Genomic DNA, 21,948 nt, shown 5'->3' on the forward strand with positions numbered 1-21,948 from the left:
TCCTGTACCTCCACCAGCACCTTCTGTACCTCCACCAGCACCTCCACTCCTACCATCTCCACCAGCACCCCCTGTACCTCCACCAGCACCCCCTGCACCTCCACCAGCACCTCCAGCACCCCCTGTACCTCCACCAGCACCTCCACCAGCACCTCCAGCACCCCCTGTACCTCCACCAGCACCTCCACTCCTACCATCTCCACCAGCACCCCCTGTACCTCCTCCAGCACCTCCACCAGCACCCCCTGTACCTCCACCAGCACCTACTGTACCTTCACCAGCACCTTCACTCCTACCATCTCCATCAGCACCTCCAGCACCTCCACCAGCACCTCCAGCATCTTCACCAGCACCTCTTGTACCTCCACCAGCACCTCCTGTACTTCCACCAGCACCTCCACTCCTACCATCTCCACCAGCACCTCCTGTACCTCCACCAGCACCTCCACTTCTACCATCTCCACCAGCACCTCCTGTACTTCCACCAGCACCTCCTGTACCTCCACCAGCACCTCCTGTACCTCCACCAGCACCTCCACTCCTACCATCTCCACCAGCACCTCCACTCCTACCATCTCCACCAGCACCTCTGTCTTCCTGCAGCTCCATGAGGCGTCTCAGCTTCACGGACTTGAAGACATGACAGTCTTTGTCGTCGCATCATAAAAGTTGTGGTCATGCCTCTTCCTGCTCCTCTTCTGCCTCCTTCACCTTTCTCTCCTCCTCCAGGTCTCTTGGCTCAGCGTTCTCATCCTTGGTCTCTGTCTGCGTTGGAGGAGGGCCTGTAAGCATTCCAGGTAAGTCCAGCCTGAATGATGGTTGATTCATCTGCTTTGAACTTCCGGCTCCTCATGTGACGAGAGCCTCCAGGTGGAGAGCTGTGAGGAGTAAAGCATCAACTTCTTCAGGAATCAGCAAGACTTACATGTGTCTTTGTATTTGCTCTCAAAGGTTTCTCTCATCAGGAGACACTGAGTCTCAGATCACTCGCCTGGAGCAGAAGCAGCAGCTCCTCGCTGCCGCCTGCAGCCGCCCGGACGCCACCGGAGGAGCAAGAGGAGGTGCAGCCTTCCTCCGGCCCCACCACCTGCCCACAGTGCTGAGGTGAGTCCGTCTGTCGAACACATGAGGCCTCAGGCGTCGCATGAGTTGCTGCCTGAGTTCTGGCGGGCAGCAGCCCGTCATCCTGCTCCTCCTCTCACTAGTTCTGCTCCTCTCACTGCTCCTGCTCCTCCTCTCACTAGTTCTGCTCCTCTCACTAGTTCTGCTCCTCTCACTGCTCCTGCTCCTCCTCTCACTGCTCCTGCTCCTCCTCTCACTGCTCCTGCTCCTCCTCTCACTGCTTCTGATCCATGTGATACATCCTGATATTGATAGAAAACAAAACTTAAGAGGTTAGTGAAAATCCACGAGCTAAACGCTTACTGGCCACCTCTGTGAGTTGGCTAGTGTGTTAGCTTAGTTAAGCTAACAGTAAGCTTTTAGCACTGCACTCAACACTACGATGGCTCCACTCGCCTCTCCATCAAACGATGCCAGCTGCTCCGCCCGGCCGATAACATCTCAGAGCTGGAGGAGCTGAATTTGCACGTTCTACCAGATCCAAAGAGAGCAGTTAATGGACACCATCATCTTCGGATCGACACCAGCCGAGTGCCCGACACCAGCCGAGTGCCCGACACCAGCCGAGTGCCCGACACCAGCCGAGTGCCCGACACCAGCCGAGTGCCCGACACCAGCCGAGTGCCCGACTCCAGCGCTCCGTCCCGCTGGCGCCGCCTCGCCAGCAGAGTTCGATGTCACCACTCGCTCTCCGGCTGCTGCTGGCGCTCCATCCGTCCACTGGGAGTCCTGGACCGATGGTGGGCCTCAGCCTGAAGCCTTGGTCAACTCCACACAGTCAGGAGCCGTAGTCCTGGGTCGCTGCTCCGCCCGCCATGCTCCGCCGTGGCATCCAGCTGGAGAACAGGTACGATGTTCTGGACCGCCTTGACTTCCCACCTCTGCCCAACGGGTTTCCTTCAGCTCTCCGGCTTTCCCACGACTTGCTGTCTCCACCGAGCCGTCCATGAGCCACAAAACGTCTCCACAGAAGCGCCTAACGGTCCGTTCCTCAATTCACACCGGCACCGCAGAGAGCTCCACCCTCCAGCTCCACCCGTCCTCCTGAATCTTCTCAGGAGTTTCTTCCTCCTCTCCCACCACGCTAATCATTGGGGACTTTGGGGACTCGATGGTGAGGAGAAAAGCGGCAGCTCCTTTTAGTAGTTCGGGCTTTAAAGGTAGCTGACGCGCATGAGAAGCTTCCCGGCATCCTGACCAAACGCCACCTGCCCAGGACGAGGTTGTGCATGAGGCTCCACCTGCACCAAATGTGTTTTTATCGTCAATGTTGATCATTTTTGGAAACGTTCCGCCTTTTCCTGCCCTGATGGCGTCCACCCAAATGTCTTAAGGTTACGCACTCCATCAGACATGTTCTACTCCATCCTGACTCCACCACATTGACTGTAAACACGTGTTGGAAGCCTGGTGTCGCCGCCACAAGATTTCAGTTCCACAGCTTCTCTGGTTCTCGTCATTTATTTCCTCTGTTCACAAGTAAAGTAACAAGCGCTGGAGTGGCAAAGGCAGAAGCCGTCCAGTCAACAAGTTGACCGTCCAAAACACCACAAACAGCCGGAAGTTTGGTGCTTTAAAACACGCCAACAACATATCACAAGCAAAGTAACATCTAACTGTCTCTGATCTGTCAAGAGGATCCTGTTTCCTCACAAGGCTGCAACGGGCCAGTCTGCTTCTGTCCTGATGAACAGGGGATGGTGGTGTTGAGTGCAGGCGTGAGACTAAACTTCCCTCAGCACCTTTAAATCCAGATTGAAGACTTTTCTGTTTGCTGGCTATATTGAACGACTCAATGCTACATTTTATTTCTTAAACTGCACTGCAATATTGATTTTTTTCTTTTTTCTTGACTGTTTTATTGTTTTCTTAAATGTTTTTAAATCTGCTTTTAATGGTTTCATGTGAAGCATTTTGAATCGTCTTGTTGACATGTGCTACACAAATGCACTTCTCTTGAGAAACGGACATAACATGCACAACTACAGCTGCATCGCCGTTTATTGACCTGAAGTTTAATGCACATGAATATGATTTACAACATCCGTACTCCACCCCGCACCACCTGGTAGCCAGCACAAGCTCTCCCTCCCGCAGTACACACAGCACTAGCTCCCCCTGGTGGCCTTAACCTTAACTCCTGCTTCCCGGCTCATGAACGGGTCAGTCACGGCTCCAGCTCGCGCCCCACGCCTGAGTGTTGCGACCAATCACACGGACCCTTAAAGCTTCTCCTTTACCGTATTTCCATCCACTGCAGCACGCTCGGTAGCACAGCGTGCTGCAGAGTTCCTCTGCAACGGCCCTTAGCACCTTCACATAAAAGCTGTTTGGCAAATGTTGGTCTCTTGAATGTCAAATCCCTCAATAAGTCTGTCATGAAATTTTATTATAGACGCAACACTCAACTAAAAGAAAACCCTCAAACTCGTGTCATCATATTAATAAGCTCAGCAATATGTTTATCCATGAGTTTTAGCTGCTTTTATGTCACAGTACAACAACGTTGTTTTAGATGATTTTAACGTGTGCTGTACACTGTGCAGACGACACAGATATACCTTCCGCTGAGACTCTCTCTGATGTCAACTGTTGGATAACACAACTTTTTACAACTTTATAACTTAAAATAGAAAGTCCTACTATTCAACTCCCCAAACAATAACACTTGCCTCATTCAGAGTGAATCAATCTTAGTCTGTCTGCATTCATAAAACCTGTTGCAAAAAACTTTGGAGTAATATTTGACACTCAATTTTACTTTGAATCACGAATAATAAAAAAAAACATCCATTCCTGCTTTTTTTCAGTTAACCATCTTCAAAATTAAACCCATACTGTCCACACCGTCAGCCGCGCACTCATTTTCTCCAGATTACTGTTGCAACTCACTCCCCTCAGGCATTACCCAAAAATCTATCTCCCGCCTCCAACTAGTCCAAAATGCAGCAGACAGGCTTCTTAGTGGTTTTAACAGATGACCTTCAATTTATTTTGTAGAGCCCAAAACCACAAATATAAGATTTGCCTCGGAGGGCTTTACAAGCTGTACACATGACCTCCTGTTCCAGAACCTCACATCGGATCAGGAAAAAGTCCCCAAATAAAGACAGTAAAACCCTTTCACAGGGAAAAAGGGGAAGAAACCTTCATATATATTATATTTAGAGCAACAGAGGAGGGTCCTCTCCAGGATGGACAGAAGCAACAGATGTCATGTGACCAGAATGAACAACGTAACAGAGTTGCAGCACATTACATGACAAAAACATTCATATGAGCGGTAGGCATGGACCATGATTTAGATAGCCACAGTCCATCGTAGCATGCAGGTACAGCTCCAGACAGCCATGATCCATGGAAACCTGAGGCAAGGAAGCACAGAGGCTCCTGGAAAGTAGAGGTAGTAATGTGCATTGAAAGACAAAAATTCATCCAGAAGAAGAGAAGAAAGGAGAGGAAGATGAGAAAAGAAAAGACATCACAATTCCCCGGTTCTGGTCTCTCTATTGGCTCCCAGTTGGTTTTAGAATTGATTTTATTGATCACCCTGTGGACTCACCACCCGCAGGGAGGAGCATTGCGGTCGGGTGCGATGCAGGCCGGGCTGAGGACCAGGGTGAGCCGATCCCCGGCAGCATGGACTAGCTCTGGCGACGTGTAAACGTTGCTTCGCTAGCAGGGGCGCTGGTGCAGGAGGTGGTGCGGAGCCAGCCAGATATAGTTGGGCTCACCTCCACACACAGCTAGGGCTCTAGAACCAAGCTCCTTTGAGAAGGGTTGGATTTTGTCCTTTTCTGGAGTTGCCCATGGTGAGAGGCGCTGGGTGGGAGTGGGGATCGAGCCCCCGGCTGAACGCCGCTATGTTGGAGTTTTCCCCGGAGAACGAGAGGGTTGCCTCCCTGCGCCTCCGGGTCGCGGGGAGAAAGGCTCTGTTTGTTTGTGCTTATGCATCGAACATCAGGAGGCAGTGGAAGAGGTCCTGGTGAGGGCGCCACCTGCCAACTCCATAGTTCTCCTGAGAGACTTCAACGCTCACTTGGACAACGACAGAGAAACCTGGCAGGGGGTGATTGAGAGGAACGCCTTGCTGATCTGAACCCGAACGTTGTTCTGTTGTTGGGCTACTGTGCTAGCCACAGTTGGGCCATAACGAGCACTATGTTGGAGCATGAGGTGGTTCATACGTGTACCTGGAAGCAGAACACCTTAGGCCGGAGATCGATGAGCGACTTTGTAATGGTATCATCTGATCTTCGGCCGTATGTCTCGCACACTCGGGTGAAGAGAGGAACAGAGCTGTCACCTGATCACCACCTGGTGGGGTGTCGGATCAGATGGCGGGGGAACTGGCCAGAAAAGTCTGGCAAGCCCAAACGTGTTGTGAGGGTGAACTGGGAACGTCTGGCAAAGGATCCTCCTCACAAGGTCTTCAACTCCCCCCTCCGGATGAACTTCTCACGATCCTAAGGGAGGTTGCGGACATGGCATCCGAGTGGGTATTGTTCAAAGCTTCTATTGTGGACGCAGGAGCTGTGGTTGGAAGGTCGTTTGTGTCCTGGTGGCAACCCCAGAACCCGGTGGTGGACACCGGTGGAGAGGGAAGCAGTCAAGCTTAAGGAGGCCTTTTGGGCTTTGTTTGGGCCCAGGTTTCTCCTGCTGACGGTGCTTTTGCCATCAGGGCCCCTTGACTTTGAAACAACCTACCAGAGGATAAGTCAGGCAGATTCAATAACATCTTTTAAATCACTTCTTAAACCCGATTTTTATAGAATAAGTCGTCCTTGTGTTTTTTATTTTCATGATCTATGATGCAGTTATTTTGTGCCCATTGTTTTTTTTGTGTATTTTCTGTTTGTTTTGGCTTTTTTTGGTCGGGTGCTATGCAGGCTGAGCTGAGGGCCAGGGTGAGCCGATCTCCAGCAGCATAAACTAGCTCTGGCGACGGGGAACTCACCTTGCTAGCAGGGAAGGAACTGGTGCAGGGGGTGATGCGGAACCAGCTAGGTATAGTAGGGCTCACCTCCACGCACAGCTAAGGATCTGAAATCAAGCTCCTAGAGAAAGTTTGAACCTTGTCCTTTTCTTGAGTTGCCCAGGGTGAGAGGCGATGGGCAGGAGTGGGGGTACTCATGAGCCCCCGGCTGAGCAGGATCAATAACTTCTTTTACATCAATTCTTAAAACATATTTTAGAATTGATCATCCTTTTATGTTTTTAAATTTCATGATCTATTATAGTTATTTTGTTTCAGTTGTTTTGTTTGAATATTTTATATATTTGTTTTTCTACTGTTCTTTTTGGCTATTTGTGGTCGGGTGCTATGCAGGCTGAGCTGAGGGCCAGGGTGAGCCGATCTCCAGCAGCATAAACTAGCTCTGGAGACGGGGAACTCGCCTTGCTAGCAGGGAAGGAGGTGGTGTGGAACCAGCTAGATATAGTAGGGCTCACCTCCACGCGCAGCAAAGGATCTGAAATCAAGCTCCTAGCAAAAGTTTGGACTTTGTCCTTTTCTGGAGTTGCCCATGGTGAGAGGCGCTGGGTGGGAGTGGGGATCGAGCCCCCGGCTGAGCGCCGTAATGGAGTTTTCCCCGGAGAACGAGAGGGTTGCCTCCCTGCGCCTCCGGGTCGCGAGGAGAAAGGCTCTGACTGTTTGTGCTTATGCATCGAACATCAGGAGTCCGTGGGAGGGGTCCTGGTGAGGGCGCCACCTGCCAACTCCATAGTTCTCCTGAGAGACTTCAATGCTCACTTGGACAAAGACAGAGAAACCTGGCAGGGGGTGATTGAGAGGAACGCCTTGCTGATCTGAACCCGAATGGTGTTCTGTTGTTTGACTTCTGTGCTAGCCACAGTTTGGCCATAACGAGCACTATGTTGGAGCATGAGGTGGTTCATACGTGTACCTGGAAGCAGAACACCTTAGGCCGGAGATCGATGAGCGACTTTGTAATGGTATCATCTGATCTTCGGCCGTATGTCTCGGACACTCAGGTGAAGAGAGGAGCAGAGCTGTCAACTGATCACCACCTAGTGGGGAGTTGGATCAGATGGCGGGGGAACTGGCCAGAAAGACCTGGCAAGCCCAAACGTGTTGTGAGGGTGAACTAGGAACATCTGGCAGAGGATCCTGCTCACAAGGTCTTCAACTCCCCCCTCCGGTTGAACTTCTCACAATCCTGAGGGAGGTTGTTTTGACATGGCATCCGAGTGGATCTTGTTCAAGACCTCTGTTGTGGACGCGGTCGTTAGTAGCTGTGGTTGGAAGGTCATCGGTGTCCTGGTGGCAACCTGAAAACCCGGTGATGAACACCCGGGGAGAGGCAAGCCGTCAAGCTTTTAGGAGGCTTTTTGGGCCCCTGGGCCTTGCTGGCCCAGTGGTCTCCTACTGACGGTGCTTTCGCCATCAGGGCCCCTCTACTTTGAAACAACCTACCAGAGTAGATAAGGCAGGCAGATCTTTTAAATCACTTCTTACAACCAATTTTTATAGAATTGATTATAAGTGATGTCTTTTAAGTTTTATTTCTATGATCTATTCCGCAGGATTTTTCTTTGATCCCATTGTTTTGCGTGTATATTTTTATATATTTCTTTGTTTTCTACTGTTCTTTTGGGTTATTTGTTTGGTGTGATTGTGTTCAATGCTGTTATGGTCTGATCTTTTTTGTTTGCTGCATTTTGGGTTGTGTTAATGCTTTCCAAATCTGTGTAAGCAGTTTGTAAACCCTCTTTTTAAAAGTGCTGTATAAAAAGTCATTATTCTGCCGGTCATCTTCATCCTGCTGGTCATCATCCTCTTCCTGGCCCACCCTTGACAAGGTCCATGTCTTACAGAAAGAGAGAGGACAGGAGCCGCGGCCTAGCATCAAATCAAGGCAGACCATTACGCAGTAAGTGTACAATAACTGTGGCCGACTCAAAAGGTCCGGGAGGCCAGTTAGCCGGCGTGCTTCTGGTGGCCGGGCTTTCGCCAATGGGGCCCGGTCGGGCTTAGCTCGGATAAATATCATGGTGCCGCAGCCACCCTGTGGACTAACCACTCGCAGGGAGGAGCATTGTAGTCGGGTGCTATGCAGACCGGGCGGCAGGCCGTGCTGAGGGCCAAGGCGAGCTGATCTCCGGCCGCTAGAGCTGTGGTTGGAAGGCCGACGGCCCTGTTTGACCAGTGGTCTCCTGAAGCAGCTGTCGGGTACCAGCAGACCAAGAGGTCTGCCACTGCTGCAGTCGCAGATGCTAAAACTCGGAAATGGGAAGAGTTCAAGGAGGCCATGGAGAAGGACTTAAGCTTGGCCTCACTGAGGTTCCGGCAAACCATTTGACGTATCAGGAAGTAAAGCAGGATCCACCCCAAGCTATTTACAGCAGAGGAGGGGAACCTCTGACTCAGAATGGGAGGGGGGGGGGGGGTTGCAGCCATATCCCTGCTGGAGGCCAGTAAGGTAGTTTGAAAGCTCCTTAGTAGCAAGGCGCCAAGGAAATGAAATGCTGAAATCACTGGACATTGTTGGGCTGTCTTGGTTGATTTGACATTTAAGGGTTGCATAGGGGTCAGGAACAGAGCCAATGGACTCCAGCCCTAGGTGCTGGTTCCCATCTCCAAGAAGGGGAACCAGAAAGTGTGAACCATCATGTAGCACACTGCTAATTCTCCCAGGGAAAGCTTATGCCGGGGTGCTGGAAAGATGCTACGACCGCTTGTTGAACTACAGATTCAAGACTAACAGTGCAGAGTCCATCCAGGTCGTGGACCAGCTCTTTGCCTTCTAAGACTACTGGAGGGGTCCTGGCAGTTTACCAACCAGTCTACATTTGCTTTGTGGACTTGGAGAAGGCTGCTGGGCTTGCTGCCACCACAACCCGATGAATAGATGGACATTAAAAAATACATTAGATAATATTAAACAAAAAAAGTTAAATTAATGTATTTTTTTATTTTTAAGATGTTGACAAAAATGTGAAAACTTCCAATTATAACAAATATCAAACAATTTCGATGGATTGATGACCAAAATACATCAATTAATGATTAAAAAAATGATTCCAATTATTTTTAAATTTACTTTTACATTTTTTTTAGATGTGCACAAAAATGTGAAAACTTCAAATTATAACAAAAATTAAACAATTTACAAACCACAAAGAAAATCATTTTTCTTTTTTTTCTTTTTTTTCTTTTATTTTTTTTACAGAAAATCAAATAAAAGAGGATCAATAAGGAACGCTTCACGAATTTGCGTGTCATCCTTGCGCAGGGGCCATGCTAATCTTCTCTGTATCGTTCCAATTTTAGTATATGTGCTATCGAAATAACACAAATGACCAATGTTCCTCGGGGGCATATAAAGGGTTCTACCCGGCAGGAGCCTTCATCAGGGTACTGGAGCCCAGGGACCACATGGAGCCTAAACACAGATTTAAGTGCCTCTCTCTGGGCAGGAAACACAGGTCTGGCAGCTGCCTGTGAAGCCCTGAACCTCCACTGGCTCCAGAACCTGGTCTTACCCGGTCTGACCCATTTCAGGTTCTGCCTGACCTGCTGAGAAAACACAAGAGGCTGCTGGGAAACTATCCAGAGAGAGCGTCTACGTCAGAGGAACATGATTGGTTCCCTGCTGACAAGACAACAAAAGGATCTGCTCACAGCTCCGCCTGCATTCCTCCTAACGCCCTTTGACCCAGAGAGGGGGAGGGCGCATAGAGAGAGGAGGCAGAAAGAGAGGGGGGGGGGGGGAAGCATAGAGAGAGAGAGAGGGGGGGGTAGAGAGAGAGAGGGGGGGGGTAGAGAGAGAGAGAGGGGGGGAGGAAGCATAGAGAGAGAAAGGGGGTAGAGAGAGAGAGAGGGGGGGAGGGCGCATAGAGAGAGGAGGCAGAAAGAGAGGGGGGGGAAGCATAGAGAGAGAGAGAGGGGGGGTAGAGAGAGAGGGGGGGAGGAAGCATAGAGAGAGAAAGGGGGTAGAGAGAGAGGGGGAGGAAGCATAGAGAGAGGAGGCAGAAAGAGAGGGGGGGGGGGAAGCATAGAGAGAGAGAGAGCCGGGGTAGAGAGAGAGAGAGGGGGAGGAAGCATAGAGAGAGGAGGCAGAGAGGTGGGGGGGTGAGGGCATGGAGAGAGGAGGTAGAGAGAGAGGGGGGAGGAAGCATAGAGAGAGGAGGAGGCAGAGAGGTGGGGGGGTGAGGGCATAGAGAGAGGAAGTAGAGAGAGAGGGGGGAGGAAGCATAGAGAGAGGAAGCATAGAGAGAGGAGGAGGCAGAGAGAGAGGGGGGAGAGGAAGCATAGAGAGAGAGACATGGATCAGTCCGAGGATCGCAGCGAGTGGGCAGCGTGAGGACAGAAGCAGAAACGGCTTCAGCCTGCAGATGAAGGCCTCCCAGTGTCAGGACATGTAAACCTCATCCAGTCAAGAAGTGTTAAAAACAACAGGACTGTCTTCTATATGCATATTATGCGTGTTCTTCCTGCTTTACTACTTCCTGTTTTCAATAAATAGACACTAATGCAGTTTCACCAACTCACCAGCAGGTGTCACTCTGAGACCAGTGTGTGGAGGGAAACAAAGTACTGCAAGAACAATGAGTACATACTGCGTTTGTCACATGGTGTAAAGGACAGGAAGCGTTTGTCACATGGTGTAAAGGACTTGAAGCGTTTGTCACATGGTGTAAAGGACTTGAAGCGTTTGTCACATGGTATAAATGACAGGAAGCGTTTGTCATGGTTTTAAGGGACAGTAAGTGTTTGTCACAAGTTTTAAAGGAAAGGAAGCGTTTCCCACGTGTATAAATGACAAGAAGTGTTTGTCACATGGTATAAAGGACAGGAAGTGTTTGTCACATGGTATAAAGGAAAGGAAGCATTTCCCACGTGTATAAATGACAAGAAGTGTTTGTCACATGGTATAAAGGACAGGAAGTGTTTGTCAAATGGTATAAAGGACTTGAAGCGTTTGTCATGGTTTCAAGGGACAGTGTCACATTGTATAAAGGACAGGAAGTGTTTGTCACATGGTACATGTCACAAGCTACTTATCTGTCAGGGTTCTTGAGTTTAGTCAAGGTGCGAAATTACACAGCCAAACTGCATGCTGGGAAATAAAATTGCTGCAAGTTGCCAGGCGCCGAACAGCTGTTTGTGTGGCATCTCATTCAGGTTTCTCAGTATCCCAGAATGCATTTTGGCACAAGCAAATGGAGAACGAGGACAAATGAGAAATCAAACGTGAGAGCTGACAGTCTACCAACTAATAAACCAGTACCCCCACTCTAATGAACCAGTACCCCCACTCTAAAGAGACAGTACCCCAACAAATAAACCAATACTCCAACTAATGAACCAGTACCCCCACTTTAATAAATTGATACCCCCACTAATGAACTAGTACTCCCACTCTAATAAACAAGTAGCCCCACTAATGAACCAGTGCTCCCACTCTAAAAAAACAGTACCCCCACTCTAATGAACCAGTACCCCAACTAATGTACCAGTACTACCACTCTAATGAACCTTTACCCCCACTAATGAACCCTAAGCCCCACTCTAATGAACAAGTACCTCAACTAATGTACCAGTACCCCCACTCTAATGAACCAGTACCCCAACTAATGCACCAGTACTACGACTAATAAACCAGTACCCCCACTCTAATGAACCAGTACCGCAACAAATAAACCAGTACGCCCACTCTAATGATTTAGTACTCCCACTAATGAACCAGTACCCCCACGCTAATGAACCAGCACCCCAACAAATGAACCAGTACCCCCACTCTAATGAACTTTTACCCCCACTAATGAACTAGTACTCCCACTAATGAACCAGTATCCCCACTAATGAACTAGTACCCCCACTCTAAAAAGACGGCACCCCAACAAATGAACCAGTACCCCCACTCGAATGAACATTTACCCCCACTAATGAACCCTAACCCCCATTCTAATGAACAAGTACCCCAACTAATGTACCAGTAGCCCCACTCTAATGAACCTGTAACCAAACTAATGTACAAGTACTACCACTAATAAACCAGTACTCCCACTAATGAACCAGTACTCCCACTCTAATGAACCAGTAGCCCCACTAATGAACCAGTACCCCCTTTCTAAAAAGACAGTACCCCCACTAATGAACCATTACTCCCACTAATGAATCAGTACTCCCACTGATGACCCAGTACCCCCAATCTAAAAAGACAGTACCCCGACTAATGAACCAGTACTCCCACACTAATGATTTAGTGCTGCGACTAATGAACCAGTACCCCCACGCTAATGAACCAGCACCCCAACAAATGAACCAGTACCCCCACTCTAATGAACTTTTACCCCCACTAATGAACCAGTACTCCCACTAATGAACCAGTATCCCCACTAATGAACTAGTACCCCCACTCTAAAAAGACGGCACCCCAACAAATGAACCAGTACCCCCACTCAAATGAACATTTACCCCCACTAATGAACCCTAACCCCCATTCTAATGAACAAGTACCCCAACTAATGTACTAGTAGCCCCTCTCTAATGAACCTGTAACCAAACTAATGTACAAGTACTACCACTAATAAACCAGTACTCCCACTAATGAACCAGTACTCCCACTCTAATGAACCAGTAGCCCCACTAATGAACCAGTACCCCCTTTCTAAAAAGACAGTACCCCCACTAATGAACCATTACTCCCACTGATGAACCAGTACCCCCAATCTAAAAAGACAGTACCCCGACTAATGAACCAGTACTCCCACACTAATGATTTAGTGCTGCGACTAATGAACCAGTACCCCCACTCTAATGAACCAGTACCCCAAATAATGTACCAGTACTACCACTAATAAACCAGTACCCCGACTAGTGTACCAGTACTACCACTAATGAACCAATACCCCAATCTAAAAAGACAGTACCCCGACTAATGAACCAGTACTCCCACTAATGAACCAGTACCCCCACTCTAATAAATTGATACCCCCACTAATGAACTAGTACTCCCACTCTAATGAACAAGTAGCCCCACTAATGAACCAGTACTCCCACTCTAAAATAAACAGTACCCCCACTCTAATGAACCAGTACTCCCACTAATGAACTAGTACCCCCACTCTAAAAAGACGGCACCCCAACAAATGAACCAGTACCCCCACTCGAATGAACATTTACCCCCACTAATGAACCCTAACCCCCATTCTAATGAACAAGTACCCCAACTAATGTACCAGTAGCCCCACTCTAATGAACCCGTAACCAAACTAATGTACCAGTACTACCACTAATAAACCAGTACTCCCACTAATGAACCAGTACCCCCACTCTAATGAACCAGTACCCCAACTCTACTAAACCAATACCCCCACTAATGAACTAGTACTCCCACTCTAATGAACCAGTAGCCCCACTAATGAACCATTACTCCCACTAATAAATCAGTACTCCCACTGATGAACCAGTACCCCCAATCTAAAAAGACAGTACCCCGACTAATGAACCAGTACCCCCACACTAATGATTTAGTGCTGCCACTGATGAATCAGTACCCCCACTCTACTGAACCAGTACCCCAACTAGTGTACCAGTACTACCACTAATGAATCAATACCCCCAATCTAAAAAGACAATACCCCGACTAATGAACCAGTACTCCCACACTAATGATCTAGTGCTGCCACTAATGAACCAGTACCCCCCACTAATGAACCCTAACACCTCCTCTGATGAACCAGTACCCCCACTAATGAACCAGTACCCCCACTCTAATAAATTGATACCCCCACTAATGAACTAGTACTCCCACTCTAATGAACAAGTAGCCCCACTAATGAACCAGTACTCCCACTCTAAAATAAACAGTACCCCCACTCTAATGAACCAGTAGCCCCACTAATGAACCAGTACCCCCATTCGAAAAAGACAGTACCCCCATTAATGAACCAGTACTCCCACTAATAAATCAGTAACCCCACTAATGAACCAGTAACCCCATTCGAAAAAGACAGTACACCCACTAATGAACCAGTACTCCCACTAATAAATTAGTACCCCCACTCTAATGAACCAGTACCCCAACTAGTGTACCAGTACTACCACTCTAATGAACCTTTACCCCCACTAATGAACCCTAAGCCCCACTCTAATGAACAAGTACCCCAACTAATGTACCAGTACCCCCACTCTAATGAACCAGTACCCCTACTCTAAAAAGACAGTACTCCAAGAAATTAACCAGTACTCCCACTCTAATGATTTAGTACTCCCACTAATGAACCAGTACCCCCACTCCAATGAACCAGTACCCCAACTCTATTAAATTGATACACCCACTAATGAACTGGTACTCCCACTCTAATGAACAAGTAGCCCCACTAATGAACCAGTGCTCCCACTAATGAACCAGTACCCCCATTCGAAAAAGACAGTACCCCGACTAATGAACCAGTACTCCCACACTAATGATCTAGTGCTGCCACTAATGAACCCTAACACCTACTCTGATGAACAAGTACCCCCACTAATGAACCAGTACCCCAACTAATGTACCAGTACGACGACTAATAAACCAGTACTCCCACTCTAATGAACCAGTACCCCTACTCTAAAAAGACAGTACCCCAACAAATAAACCAGTACTCCCACTCTAATGATTTAATACTCCCACTAATGAACCAGCACCCCACTAATGAACCAGTACTCCCACTAATGAACCAGTACCCCCACTAATGAACTAGTACCCCCACTCTAAAAAGACGGCACCCCAACAAATGAACCAGTACCCCCACTCTAATGAACATTTACTCCCACTAATGAACCAGTACCCCCACTCTAAAAAGACAGCACCCCAACAAATGAACCAGTACCCCCACTCTAATGAACCTTTACCCCCACCAATGCTTATGACAAGGTAAATACAGTTTAATTAGCCCAAAATTTCCAGTTAATTCCTGTTATTCCCGTGGAAAGTTTCCAACTTTGAATATTCCCGGAATTTTGCAACCCTAGTACCCCCACTAATGTACCAGTACCCCCACTCTAATGAACCAGTACCCCAACTGATGTATCAGTACTACCACTAATGAACCAGTACCCTCACTCTACTAAACCAATACCCCCACTAAAAAACCAGTACCCCCACTCTAATGAACCAGTAGCCCCACTAATGAACCAGTATCCCCACTCTAAAAAAACACTCTAATGAACCAGTACCCCCACTCTAATGAACTAGTAGCGCCACTAATGAACCAGTCTCCCTCCCCTCCACCCCCGCCTCCTCAGTACAAAACCTCTATAGTTTATTTAATTGAACAGTTGAAGACGAAGGACACATTTTTCCCGAAGAAAAGTCTTTAATATATCAATTGAAATGAAAACATTAATTAAACACAAGAGGAGGAAGCTGAGGGTCAGAGGTCATCCTGCAGAGATCTGGAGAACCCGTTCCTCTGGAGAACCCGATTGGACAAACTCTCCACCTCGCCCACATAAGCCAGGAGCCGGGCGACCGAGGTGTTCTGATACAGAGAGAGAGATGTTAATGATCAGATAACATCACGAGACATCACGCGTCATGTGACATCACGCGACATCACGCGACATGTGACATCATGTAACATCACGCGACATGTGACATCATGTAACATCACGCGTCATGTGGCGTCATGTGACTGACCAGCTGAGCCAGGCGGTCTCTGGCGGCGGGACTGCAGTGGACCGAGTCCAGCTTCTCCTCCAGAGTCTCTATGAAGTCCAGCAGCACCTTCACCAGGTCCACCACGAACCTAAACCCACAGCAGACACACAGGTCTCTCAGGAGCTGCAGCGCTGGTCCGCCAGGTCGGACCCGGGACCAGCTGGACTCTGGACTCACCTGTGCAGCTGGGCCTGAACGGGCAGGTTGGTGCGACCCAGTGGCCTCAGGAGTCTCTGCCTCAGAGTGTTCTGGTCCTTCAGGAGGTTCTGCAGGTGACCACAGAACACCTGCAGAACCTGGAACCTCTGAGCTGCAGCAGACATTATTGAATTATTTTACACTTTACTTACTTTGCTGGGTTCTCATTTCACTGTATTTCTTTAAAGTTCAACTGGTGAAGAGTTCAGAATCCTGAGTTTGAGATAAGTTCATTCATGTTTCAGACAGAACCCACTGAGGTGGAACGTGTGCGTGACGTCTGCGCTCCTCTTCTCCGTCTGCAGCAGCTCCATCTGCAGCTGCAGCTGCAAACAAGGAAACAACCTTTAACAATATTAAGAGGTCAGTTATTATATTGTGTTATTTTAATTTGTATTTTCAATGAAGGCAGAACTGTTTTTAAAAATCAGATTTTACTTTAAACATTCAGTCTCATTTATTGTTCTGCAGATAGAAACATTGTTTTAGTCCACTGAAGCTTTTGAGCTCACTGCATCCGAGTCTGCAGTGTACATGAATACATAGGAGGGATGAATGAACACATGAAAAAATGAAGGAATTAAATAAATAAATGAGTCATAACAGACTTAAGTTTGTTAATGACGTTTTTCAGATGAACAGGATGTGATGTCACACTTCAGTCACCTGGTCCAGCTGTCTCTGCGTTCTGATTCGCTGCTCAGCCTCGTGCAGCCGAGAGGAGAAGGCGGGGCTTAGTCTGCAGGAGGCGGAGTCTATTTCCTCCTGCAGACAGTTAAAAACGTTCATTATTTACTCGTGCTATCAAACAATTAAAATATTTAATCACGATTAATCGCATTTATGTCATAGTTATCTCGCAATTAATCTTTTTCTTTTTTTTCCATTTAATGTTCTTAACATGAAAAAATGGATTGGCTTCATGCAAATGTTTTATTTTATTGAAAAACAACTGCCAAACAGGGCGGTTCAAAATAAAATTATAAAGTGCACATTTCAGGTAAACAAGGGCGCGAGAGAGAGAGAGAGAGAGAGATTGTTTTAATTACTTATTGTTTTCTTATTATTGTTGTTATTTTTGTGAACTGTATAAGTTGTATATTTCTGTGTTTTGATACTTTGGCAATATTGTTGTTGCACCATTCATGAGAGAGAGAGAGAGAGAGAGAGAGACAGAGGTGAACATAGCATCAGGCTTCATAGGTCCTGTCGTTGGATGCTATGTGTATTACATCACTAGATCCTCGTCCTCCACAGCGCTAACAGGCTACACGCAGTAGCATCATTAGCTTAGGCTGCAGTGAGTGTGTTCTTGGTTGTGGTGTCCATGTGTTTCTGTCTGAAGTCATCCAGTGTCTGGCCATGACGAGGGGGCGCAGAGTTAGCATCAGCTGTGTGCTCGTCCATCGAGTGGTGTTTCAGACTGGATAGCTACGATGGTGCTAGCTCAGCTCACATGACAAACGGCTCATAGCACTTCAGTCTCGTCAAGGGAACCACGTCTCATCATTCATTTTGCCGTACCATGCTCACCATTCATTCATTCAACCCGTAACGTTAGCCTAGCTTACAAGCGCAAACGGCATGCTTCCGGTACGCGCTAATGTAACAGCACTATTATTGACAGACCTGGACACGAGTCCCTGCAACAGGAAGTCTTCAGCTGGAATGAAAGACTGAAACATCTGAAACATCTGACCTGAGACAAAACGTCTCTGGAGACACATCTGGACAACAAGCTGGCAGCCGGAGTCACGGAGAACTGAGACGAGTCCCACTGAAGCATCTGAAACACAGAAGTAAAGAGGCTGAAACACACACATACATATACATATATATATATATATATATATATATATATATATATATATATATATATATACGTACATATATACACATATATATACTCACACACGTATATTTATACATATATACACATGCATACACAAATATATATATATATATATATATACACACACATACATATATACACATACACATATATACACGTACATATATATAGAGAGAGAGGGAGAGAGGTGTTTGTGTGTGTATATATATATATATATATATATATATATATATATATATATATATATATATATATATATATATATATATAGCGAGAGAGAGGTGTGTGTACATGTGTGTATATACACGTAAATACACTCGCAGGTCTTACCTTGAGGACTGAGGCTCTTCTCTCAAACGTCAACATCCGCTCCACATGAACCCGCGCAAAGCTGCTGCTTCTTCTTCTTCTTCTGCGTTTACCGGAAGCTGCCGCTTTACCGCCCCCTACTGAAGGGAGTTGCTTCCTTACAGGATTGCTCTTTAAACTCTTTATTCTTCTTTGTTTACCGTGTCATTTCTCTTTGACTCGTTTTCATCACGTGTTAGATGTTCACCCGCAAGAAATAAAATCACATGACGTAATGAATACTTTTTGAGTAAACACACCTGTAGTTCTCACGGAGACCTGGTGGCGGCGGCAATGCGCCCGCAAGCTGTTCGCCAACAAACCCACAGAAGAAGAAGAACAGCGTCTCCTCCCCGCTGGCTGTGTTATCGTCAGTCCCAACAAACTGACAACTGCTGGACTGGAAGCGACATTTAAATGTGTTTAATGTCCGCGCGCACGTGAGTTTATAAACCCTGGTTTCCTGTTTGTGGAGCTGCTAGCGCGTGTAGTTAACGTGTGTGTAGTTAGCGGCTAACTAGTTAGCGGCTAACTACACACACGTGAACTACACAGCTAGCTGTTAGCGTGTGTGTAGTTCATGTGTGTGTACGTAGTTGCACAACTCAACAGTGTTAAAATGTGTTGTCATTTCAAATAAAGATGACTCATAAGCTGTTGTCCTCCAGCCTGTTGCTTATTGTTGACGACTGTCATCTTCTGCAGTGACGTCACTGTGTAAGCGCATTAACACCGAAGAAGAAGAAGAAGAAGATCAGCTGATCCCGGATTCTCTGCGAGCTGCTGCAGGAAGAGAAGGTGGAGCTGCTCCTGCGCTGTGTTTGTGCCCGCAGGGAGGGAGAGACAGACGGGCAGGCAGAGGGACAGACAGGGAGAGACACAGGGACGAGGGCAGACAGACAGGTAGACAGACAGGCAGACAGACAGGTAGACAGACAGGCAGACAGACAGGTTCCTGTCTCCGGGGTGGAGATGGGGAACAGTGCTCTGAAGTCTCACCTGGAGACGTCCCAGAAGACGGGCGTGTTCCAGCTGACGGAGAAGGGGCTGCTGGAGGTGAGGCGATGACGTCATCGTGTTGACGGGAAACATTGATGACACGCACACTACCAGCTGTTTACACACAACACACACGGATCTGAGCTGTATACACACACTCATATGTGTGTGTGTGTGTGTGTGTGTGTGTATATATATATATATATATATATATATATATATATATATATATATATATATATAATATGTGTGTGTGTATAAACTATCTGAGATATAATATAGCTAATTAGACCAACAGCAGCTTCATGTGTTCATGGTTCATGGTTCAGTTCCCGGAGGAGCTGCAGAGACTCACCACCAACCTGCGGACGGTGGATCTGTCAGGGAACAAGATCGAGGTTCTTCCCGCCAACATCGGGAACTTCCTGCAGCTCAGGAGTCTGACGCTGCCCTCCAACCGGCTGGGTGAGGCCTCCCTGTTGTTGTTGTTGTTGTTGTTGTTGTTGTTGTTGTTGTTGTTGGGTTCAGTTCTACACTGGCCTGGGTCTTCTAAACATGGAGGTCCACTACGTGGTTCTGGTGCTGCGCCCTTGGTTAACCTCAGCGGTCTCGTTCCTCAGCCAGCCTCCCCGGTGAGATCGGGAAGCTGAGGAAGCTGGAGACGCTGGTCCTGAACGGGAACCGGCTGCAGCAGCTGCCCCCCGCTGTGGGCCAGCTCCGGGCCCTGAGGACCCTCAACCTGTCCGGGAACCAGTTCTCAGAGTTCCCCCCCGGACTGGGAACCCTGCGGCACCTGGACCTGCTGGACCTGTCCCGCAACAAAATCCGTAACGTCCCCCCGGCCGTGTCCGAGCTGCAGGCCATCGAGATCAACCTCAACCAGAACCAGGTACGTGCGGACTCCTGGGACCGGTTCACGGTCAGACTCGGGTCTGAAGTGATCCGGTCCTCCCCCCGATGCAGATCTCGGTGCTGTCGGGGGACGTGTCCCTGTGCCCCCGGCTGAAGGTCCTGCGTCTGGAGGAGAACTGCCTGGAGCTGGCCTCCATCCCCCAGTCCATCCTGGGGGACTCCCAGGTGTCCCTGTTCTCAGTGGAGGGGAACCTGTTCGAGGTCAAGGACCTCAGAGACCTGGAGGGCTACGACAAGGTTAGAACCACTTCCTGTCGCGCTGCATTCAGGGCCTGTGGGAGAAACCAAGGAGTTTATAGAGTAGACGGCAGTGAACAGTCTGTTCTCTAAAGGTCCCTTTGTAGGTCTGTGGTGGTCTCTAATGGTGTCGAGCAGTCTGTGGCGGTCTCTAATGGTCTGTGGTGGTCTCTAACAGTCTGTGGTGGTCTCTAATGGTCTCTGTTGTCCCCCTTCAGTACATGGAGCGTTTCACGGCTACCAAGAAGAAGTTCCTGTGAAAAGCTTCAGCGTCTGAATCGTGGAGCGTCTCCGGGGCGCGGTGGTCGAGACTCCGCCCACAACTGCTACAGACCACACCCCCTCTGCCTGCTGGACTCTGAGGAGACGCGCTACTTCCTGTCTGATTAATGTGACCTTCGTGACAGACAGGAAGACAGTCTCTGAGAGCGTCACAGGGAAACCCATTCAACACCACAGAAGAAGAGACGGAGCTGTTTGCAGGCCCAGCAGAGACTCTGGATGCGTTCACAGTCACTAACGCTCGCTAACGTTCACTAACGCTCACCATCGTCTCCTGAAATGATTGCTGGAGCCTTTAACTCGACGTCTCCACAGGAAGCTGAAACGTGAGTTCATGGAGAAGAAGAAGAGTTGAAGATGTTTAATGGATGAAAACCTGACTCCCAGAATGCTCTTTGATTGTTTTATTCATCAGTTTTCAACAGAAAGTTTCAGCAAGAAAATCCAATAAAGCAGAAGAAATCATCAGAAATGTTCTTCTCTGATATGAATCTAGTTATGAATGAGTCATGTGATTCTTCCTGAGAGGAGGCAGAACGGTGTCTGCACAGGAATAACGGATATGAAATATAAACATGTTTATTGGATGAAAGCAGCGGGTTGTTAATCTTCTCTCACTAATCATCTTCATCTCCTCATGTCTCAACGTCTTTCACTCTTTAAATATGAAGTAATATATTATTCAGCATATTATTCTTTCCTTTAACTGAACTCCTGTTTTCCAGCCGCTCGTTCAGGAGCTTTGTGTTCTACAAGTTTTACACCAACAGATCCTTATATACAGTATACATTGTATGCATTATATATTATAACCAATACATGATCTATTATTTATAATATATGTATAGAAACACGACTCAGAGGGACGAGGAGTTTGTCTCATCAGGTCGAACTTTGACTGAAATAAAAGCAACAAAAACACAATGAAAATACTTTGTTATGTATTTATTTACTATGTACTAGTACTGAATACTACAGAAAGACATACAAAAGAAGTATGCAGTAGAAGTACACAGTAGTAGATGGGTGTGTATATATATCTATATATATAGATATATATATATGTATATATATATATATATTTATATATATATATATTTGCTAGTAATAGTATGTATATACTATAATTTACATATTTAATTATAGAATAGGGTCAACAATGGCTATGAAATACAACAATATAGACCAATAATAATCTTTGTTTTAATAAGGTTAATTAAAATATTATTTTGACATGTATTGTACATCATAATACATAACCTGTATTACAAACACAATATAATATCAGAAAACAAACTAATAAAATAGTAAAAGTTGTGAAAAAGA

The 21,948-nt window shown here is 47.3% G+C and overlaps 2 protein-coding genes, 2 long non-coding RNA genes and 1 other non-coding gene across 6 annotated transcripts; 3 read left to right on the plus strand and 2 right to left on the minus strand.

The window, feature by feature from the left end:
• The first annotated feature begins 612 nt into the window (after nucleotides 1–612).
• Nucleotides 613–8,463, plus strand: LOC137802318 (uncharacterized). Its single transcript, XR_011079964.1, has 3 exons — nucleotides 613–797; nucleotides 952–1,104; nucleotides 1,601–8,463. It is a non-coding gene; the product is annotated as an uncharacterized lncRNA (long non-coding RNA).
• Nucleotides 8,464–9,332: 869 nt separating this feature from the next.
• Nucleotides 9,333–9,438, minus strand: LOC137803169 (U6 spliceosomal RNA). Its single transcript, XR_011080032.1, has one exon. It is a non-coding gene; the product is annotated as a U6 spliceosomal RNA (small nuclear RNA).
• A 5,998-nt stretch (nucleotides 9,439–15,436) lies between these two features.
• Nucleotides 15,437–18,682, minus strand: LOC137802310 (HAUS augmin-like complex subunit 2). 2 transcript variants are annotated; one of them, XM_068600112.1, is made up of 8 exons: nucleotides 18,453–18,682; nucleotides 18,175–18,290; nucleotides 17,692–17,778; nucleotides 16,659–16,757; nucleotides 16,249–16,318; nucleotides 15,972–16,104; nucleotides 15,774–15,882; nucleotides 15,437–15,615 (listed from the first exon to the last, which is right to left on the minus strand). In XM_068600112.1, exons 2-8 carry the CDS (start codon nucleotides 18,208–18,210, stop codon nucleotides 15,508–15,510), a joined length of 642 nt encoding a protein of 213 aa, XP_068456213.1. In that variant the 5' UTR covers nucleotides 18,211–18,290; nucleotides 18,453–18,682; the 3' UTR covers nucleotides 15,437–15,507. The 2 variants fall into 2 exon arrangements, with proteins under 2 accessions (XP_068456213.1, XP_068456212.1); XM_068600111.1 differs by having other exon boundaries at nucleotides 18,175–18,293.
• On the plus strand, nucleotides 15,693–16,744 carry LOC137802319 (uncharacterized). Its single transcript, XR_011079965.1, has 3 exons — nucleotides 15,693–15,997; nucleotides 16,238–16,355; nucleotides 16,627–16,744. It is a non-coding gene; the product is annotated as an uncharacterized lncRNA (long non-coding RNA).
• LOC137802308 (leucine-rich repeat-containing protein 57-like) lies at nucleotides 18,190–21,552 on the plus strand. Its single transcript, XM_068600109.1, has 6 exons — nucleotides 18,190–18,632; nucleotides 18,898–19,248; nucleotides 19,521–19,656; nucleotides 19,812–20,080; nucleotides 20,155–20,340; nucleotides 20,559–21,552. Exons 2-6 carry the CDS (start codon nucleotides 19,165–19,167, stop codon nucleotides 20,598–20,600), a joined length of 717 nt encoding a protein of 238 aa, XP_068456210.1. The 5' UTR covers nucleotides 18,190–18,632; nucleotides 18,898–19,164; the 3' UTR covers nucleotides 20,601–21,552.
• The last annotated feature ends 396 nt before the right edge of the window (nucleotides 21,553–21,948 follow it).

This window comes from Clinocottus analis, unplaced genomic scaffold (genome assembly GCF_023055335.1).
Source record: "Clinocottus analis isolate CAN_PGR_092001 unplaced genomic scaffold, fCliAna1.0.p SCAF_5, whole genome shotgun sequence".
Lineage (NCBI taxonomy): Eukaryota > Metazoa > Chordata > Actinopteri > Perciformes > Cottidae > Clinocottus > Clinocottus analis.

Coding starts and splice junctions, on each gene's coding strand:
- LOC137802310 (XM_068600112.1), bottom strand. CDS start 18,210: ATGTTGACGTTTGAGAGAAGAGCCTCAGTCCTCAAG. Junction 16,758..17,691: donor CCAGAGACGTTTTGTCTCAG/GTCAGATGTTTC, acceptor AACTGTCTGCAG/GAGGAAATAGACTCCGCCTC. Junction 16,105..16,248: donor CACGCACACGTTCCACCTCA/GTGGGTTCTGTC, acceptor TGTCTGCTGCAG/CTCAGAGGTTCCAGGTTCTG.
- LOC137802308 (XM_068600109.1), top strand. CDS start 19,165: ATGGGGAACAGTGCTCTGAAGTCTCACCTGGAGACGTCCCAGAAGACG. Junction 20,081..20,154: donor TCAACCTCAACCAGAACCAG/GTACGTGCGGAC, acceptor CCCCCGATGCAG/ATCTCGGTGCTGTCGGGGGA. Junction 20,341..20,558: donor ACCTGGAGGGCTACGACAAG/GTTAGAACCACT, acceptor GTCCCCCTTCAG/TACATGGAGCGTTTCACGGC.